This window comes from Microtus ochrogaster, unplaced genomic scaffold (assembly GCF_000317375.1).
Source record: "Microtus ochrogaster isolate Prairie Vole_2 unplaced genomic scaffold, MicOch1.0 UNK11, whole genome shotgun sequence".
NCBI classification, from domain to species: Eukaryota; Metazoa; Chordata; class Mammalia; order Rodentia; family Cricetidae; genus Microtus; species Microtus ochrogaster.
Genome location: NW_004949109.1, coordinates 291,123 through 297,761, shown reverse-complemented (window position 1 = coordinate 297,761; position 6,639 = coordinate 291,123). Strand labels below are relative to the sequence as shown.

The 6,639-nt window shown below is 43.7% G+C and overlaps 1 protein-coding gene across 2 annotated transcripts in view; it reads left to right on the top strand.

Moving 5' to 3' along the window:
- Marveld2 (MARVEL domain containing 2) overlaps positions 1-6,639 on the top strand; it is a 23,499-nt gene that overhangs the window by 3,490 nt on the left and 13,370 nt on the right. For both annotated transcript variants that reach the window (XM_005366557.3, XM_026788974.1), the window contains exon 2: positions 2,274-3,425. In XM_005366557.3, the coding sequence (XP_005366614.1) occupies positions 2,289-3,425 (1,137 nt within the window). In that variant the 5' untranslated portion in view covers positions 2,274-2,288. The remainder of the gene's footprint in view (positions 1-2,273; positions 3,426-6,639) is intronic.

Genomic DNA, 6,639 nt, shown 5'->3' with positions numbered 1-6,639 from the left:
AAAAAAAATAAAAAAAATAAAACGTTGATCCTACACACCTAATCCCAGCACTCAGGAGGCAGAGCTGTGAAGATCTCTGAGTTCAAGGCCAGCTTAGTCTACAGAGCGAGTTCCAGGACAGCTCCAAACCCTGCTCAAAAACACCAAACCATGCTGGGCGGTGGTGGCGCACGCCTTTAATCCCAGCACTTGGGAGGCAGAGGCAGGCCTTTGTGAGTTCGAGACCAGCCTGATCTACAAGAGCTAGTTCCAGGACAGGCTCCAAAACCAGAGAAACCCTGTCTCGGAAAAAAAACAAAAAAACAAAAAAACAAAAAACACCAAACCGGAAAAAAACCCCAACTTTGATCCTTAGTGCATGATGCATTTCACTTATCACCTGCTGCTCACAGTGGGATTTTAGTTCCACAAAAGTGGGAAAGTTAAATACAGCCTTAATGTGCCTGATTTATCAAGGTTTTCAGTCTTTGTTGACTAATGGGTCTCCTCCATTTTACCAGATAAAATTTTGTCTTAGGATTTCCAAATGTCCAACACCTTAAAGGTGAGAGTACGTTTTTTATTTTGACATAATTTCGAGTTTATTATCACATGTCTAGTTGAATAAATGCCAATACAAAAGCATAAATGGGAAAAAGGGAGAAATTCAGTATGCCTCAAACCTGGTAGTTCATCATCAGTAAGTGGATTTTTTTTTATTCTATACGTATTTAGGTTATTGCTTTCATCAAAGAAGGCAACAGACTCAGTCAAAGTGCTTTCAATAATTTTTTCAGGTATATAAAGTTCCTCCTAAGATGCTTTAGTTGTCCATGGCAACAGCAGATTGCCTTCAGCTACTGTGGGAACAGTTTTATAGTTAGGGCTGCTGTTGTTTTACACTTCTGGGCCACCATGGATCTCAGCGTCTTTGCCTCTGAGAACTCAGTTTCTAAAGTCTAGTGCCAGCCGTAACTATTGTGGGAGGGAAGAGCAAACCCCTCAGCTAACCTTTTCACTGGTTTGCTGTTTTGTGTGTATGGGTGTTCTGCTTGCATGTATGTCAGTGCATGTATGTCAGTGTATGTATGTCAGTCCCCCAGAGGCCAGAAGAGGGCAGCAGATCCTCTGGGACTTGGGTTCTAGCTGATTGTGGGCCCCTGTATGGGTGCTGAGAATTGAACTGGCCCTCTTGAAGAGCAGCCAGTGCTCTTAACCTCTGAGCCATTGCTCTAACCCCTTAGGTAACCCTTTTGATTAGAAAGGGAAAGGCCACACACTTGCTGTGTTTTAAGACCCCTTTAATGGCTCCTTGTTCCTCCCAAAGCAAATGTGCACTCATGAAAATGAAGAGTATTTGCTGAGCCATCAGATTGTGGTACACTCAGACTCTTCTTGTTGTTGTTTTGTTTTTTGAGACAGGATTTCTCTGTGCTACAGCCCTGGCTGTTCTGGAATTCTCTTTGTAGACCAGACTGTCCTCGAGCTCACAGAGCTCCACCTGCCTCTGTCTCCCAAGTACTGAGACTAAAGGTGTGCGCCACCACTGTCTGGCATACTCTGATTTAAATATTTGATTTAGATGTCTAAAGACAAGATTATACTTGGGAATATGTTAGTATTTTCTATTGCTCAAGTTTATGCCGGGCGATGGTGGCGCACGCCTTTAATCCCAGCACTTGGGAGGCAGAGGCAGGTGGATCTCTGTGAGTTCGAGACCAGCCTGGTCTACAAAGCTAGTTCCAGGACAGGCTCCAAAGCCACAGAGAGACCCTGTCTCGAAAAACAAAAAACAAACAAACAAAAAAAAAAGTTTTTGTTTTATTTTTATATTTTGTCCATAGGGTTCATACACAAATTAGACTTAAATGCTTTACTATATAAAATTCAAAACTAATATTTAAAATCTTTGTTGCACCAAAATGCAATGGTGTGCTATGCGGTGGTGGCGCAAACCTTTAATCCCAGCAGTTGGGAGGCAGAGACAGGCAGATCTCTGTGAGTTCGAGGCCAGCCTGGTCTGCGGAGCGAGTTCCAGGACAGGCTCCAAAGCCACAGAGAAACCCTGTCTAGGAAAAAAAAATGCAATTGCATAGAATACTTAAATATATTTCTGGATAATCTAATTGTTACATATGTTTAAAATGTGTTTATCATTTTACATACAATAATACTTGGATATAATTATGTCTGCCACCTGAATCATTTTTGTAACTAAGTGACTTATAAAATAATTGGATTTTATTTATGGAGGATTAAGTAACTAGACATTCTAACTTTAATCTTGTCCACAGGTGTGAAAACCCCAAATGTCGTCAAGTGATAGAAGGTCCAGGATTCGGGACAGGGGCTACAGTGAGGTTCCAGGGGACATTCCTGGTCCAGATGGTACCATAAGAACCCTCCAGTCCCTTCAGAGCAGTGAACTGGCTCTGAGCGCAGATCCTTTGCCGCCTCCCCCTCTCCCATTACAGCCACCATTCGGCCCGAGCTTCTCCTCAAGTGACACAGAGGACCCAGCCGTAGCACCAGACCTCAAGCCGGTAAGGCGCTTTGTCCCCGACTCCTGGAAGAACTTCTTCAGAGGGAAGAAAAAGGATCCAGAATGGGATAAGCCGGTGTCTGATATCAGATACATCTCGGATGGTGTGGAGTGCTCACCTCCGGCCTCTCCAGGGAGACCGAACCACTTCCCACCCAGTTCTTACAAAGATCCTTCTGGAGGGTCGGAAGGTGCCTTCAACTCCCAGCGGGGGGCAGATGCCATGTTTCCCCAGGACCCCTATGCATCCCTAGACCGGCGCACACAGACGGCGAGGACCTACAGCGAGAAGGTGGAGGAGTACAATCTGCGATATGCCTACATGAAGTCGTGGGCAGGCCTGCTGAGAATTCTGGGTGTGGCCGAACTGCTTCTGGGGGCTGGCGTCTTCGCCTGCGTCACGGCTTACATCCACAAGGACAACGAGTGGTACAACTTGTTTGGGTATACACAGCCCTATGGCACGGCGGGTCTGGGCAGCACTTATGGGGGTTATTACTACAGTGGCCCCAAGACCCCTTTCGTACTCGTGGTGGCTGGGTTGGCTTGGATCGCCACTATTATTATTCTGGTGCTGGGCATGTCCATGTACTACCGCACCATTCTTTTGGACTCTAACTGGTGGCCCCTGACGGAGTTTGGCGTGAACGTCGCCTTGTTTATCCTGTACATGGCCGCAGCCATCGTCTATGTGAATGACACCAACCGAGGTGGCCTGTGCTACTATCCATTATTTAACACGCCGATGAATGCAGTGTTCTGCCGGGTAGAAGGAGGTCAGATCGCAGCAATGATCTTCCTTTTTGTCACCATGATAGTGTATCTCCTCAGTGCCCTGGTCTGTCTAAAGCTCTGGAGGCACGAGGCAGCCCGGAGGCACCGGGAATTCATGGAGCAGCAGGAGGTAGGTGACTTTCTCAATACCTTTGTTCTACTTTGCTTTGTTTTTCTGTTGCTGCCAAAAATACAGCATCCTTGTCAAGGTCTTTCTGGATCTGGATTTAATTGAGCTGAATTTTAAGAGTCTTGCTTTGACTGGGATAACCCACAGTTATTTCGCGCGCACACACACACACACACACACACACACGCACGCACGCACGCACGCACGCACACATACACGCACACACGCACGCACACGAGGGTATGGTTAATGCGAATGGTGTCTTAACCTTAACCCCTGCTGTTGGGAAGTTAAAACAGGACAATTCTGAGTTCAAGTCTAGCCTGGGCCATGTAGTTTGAGGCCTGCCTGAGCTCCTTTTCAACCCCCGTCTCACAAAGGAAAAACAGAAAAGCATACGGTGACTTTGTTTGCCTTAAACACAACCATTGAATAACTAAGTTGTGGTAAACATAGAGGTAACCTACTGGCTTGTGATGGTTCATCATTATTTTGGAAAGGTCTGTATTCCAAAATAAGAAAGTACCGCATTTATTTTTCTCTCTTGGATTTTACTTATTAAAAATAACAATAAAAATAATAAGTAATGAGATTAATATAAAGGAAAAAGTGATGGTGCTAGGTAATGGATAAGAGCATGTAAAAAGTCTCATTTGAAAGTATTTGAGTTTGGGGCTGGAGAGATGGCTCAGTGGTTAAGAGCATTACCTGTTCTTCCAAAGGTCCTTAGTTCAATTCCCAGCAACCACATGGTGGCTCACAACCATCTGTAAAGAGGTCTGGTGCCCTCTTCTGGCCTTCAGACATGCACACAGACAGAATATTGTATGTATAATAAATAAATAAATAAATATTAAAAAAAAAAGAAAGTATTTGAGTTTGACAGTAGCAAGCATTAGGTTTGCTGTGCTACTTCTGGTCTGCCCTGAGATATGTTGATGTTTTACACTTTCCAGTAGGTGCCGTGGAATCTCCTATTCCACCGAAAATTAGTTTGTCTTAAATTTGTCCCTAATTAAGTTGACCTTATTGTAAGCATTTCCGTTCCTGCTTTCCCCAAGGCTTCCTAGATTCTATATAATTGCACATGTAAAAATAAAGATTAAACCCCGTCCCTTTAAGAGCACATTTTATGAATGTGATACATGTTTGTTTATTTGAGATGTGGTCTCACTGTGTGGCCCCAGCTGGCCTGGAACTCATTATATAGACCAGGACTTCACAGAGATCGGCCTGTCTCCGCCTCTGCTGGGATCAAAGGTGTGCTCCACCACGCCCTGCAAATGATTTTTTATAACACTTATTTGGTAATCAAGAAACTTTGAATGGTCTAGTGTGAATCTGTGAAAGTACTTCTATTGTTACAGTTACTTCGAAAAATGTACCTCAGCTGGTGAGGGGTTGGCACACTCGGGAGGCAGAGGCAGGTGGATCTCTGTGAGTTCAAGGCCAACCTGGTCTAAGAGAGCTAGTTCCAGGACAGGCTCCAAAGCCGCAGAGAAACCCTGTCTTGAACCGCCCCCCTTCGAAGGAAGGAAGGAAGGAAGGAAGGAAGGAAGGAAGGAAGGAAGGAAGGAAGGAAGGAAGGAAGGAAGACTGTGACTCAGCCCTTCATGAGTATTTTTTTCTTTTTTTCCTTTTCTTCCATTTATTTATTTATTTGTTGTTGTTGTTGCTGTTGTTGTAAGACAGGATTTCTCTGTTTAGCGCCTCTGACTGCCCTGGAACTCGCTCTGTAGACCAGGCTGGCCCAAACTCAGAGAGCTCTGCCTGCCTCTGCCTTCCTAGTACTGGGGTTAAGGTTTGTGTCACCAGTGCCTGGCCTGGTGTTGCTCAAGTTTAAGTCTCTATGTATAAATTGAAGAATTTTAAGAGTTTTCTTTTGGTTTTGGAACAGGATTTTACTATACAGCTATGGCTGGCCTGACACTGTGTATCAAGCTGAGGTACACAGCTCAGCCTCTGAGGTGCTGGTGTTACAGGGGTGTACCTGTGCCCCCCACCTAAAAACTTTTAATTGTAATGTGTGGGATTCAAAATAGGAAGACTTAGACTCCTCCTCATAAGTTTTTGCTAGCTTAATATTCATTTTTAATTATTTAAATTTCATAAGTATACTACATTAATATAATTATTATTAGCATAATGTTTTTCCTTCAATAAAAATGTATTTTGTGGTGGTGGCACACGCCTTTTCCCAGCACTTGGGAGGCAGAGGCAGGTTGATCTCTGAGTTTAGGCTACCTTGATCTTTAGAATGAGTTCCAGGACAGTAGGGTTACACAGAAAAACCCTGTCTTATGCAAAAACTCCAACAACTAGTTTTGTTTTATTTGAGAAGAGGTCTTATTATGTAGCCCAGGTTGGACTCAAACTGATTGTAAAGCCCAGGATGACTTACCACTCACCACAGTCCTCCTGCCTCAGCCTCCCAGAGAGTTAGAATTTCAGGCATAAGCTAGTATGTTCATCTTAAAAACTTTATATAAGAATTTTTTTTACAATATTTGATTAAGCTTGAATTATTGAAGGTGATATTACAGCCTTTGGCGGGTTTTCTTCTATTAATTTTATAAAGTGACTGTATCAACTTTTTAATTATCCAAAGTGCTGGACATGGTAAGTCACATCTGTAATCCCAGCACTTGGGGCAGAAGCAAAAAGACGGCCACAAGATTAAGGCCAGCCTAATCATGTTGTGAGTTCTAGGCTAGCCTAGGCTACTAGGCTACGTAACAAGATCATATCTCATAAACAAAACAAAATAACAATTTAATCACCCAAGATAAAGTAACCAGGAATAAATAAAATCTAGGTAATTCAAGCAACCTACCTAATAGTAACCACCATTCCCACATCTCCAAATCCTCCCGGCTTACAGGGAAACACAGTCACCTGAAGTCCTCTGGTTCCCTACTGGTCCCTAGGCAAACAAGTATGGAGAACAGACATCAAGAAGAGAGTCAGCTTCCATACATTGAGACTGGGCTAGAAGTGCACATGGATGGAAACATGTGGAAATCAGCTTCTAGGGCTGGAGAGATGGCTCAGCAGTTAAGAGCGCTGACTGCTTTTCCAGGGGTCTTGAGTTCAATTCCCAGCAACCACATGGTGCTCACAACTATCTATAATCAGATCTGGTGTCCTCTTCTGGCCTGCAGGCAGGACACTGTATACATAAATAAATAAATCTTTAAAAAAAATTAGCTTATAT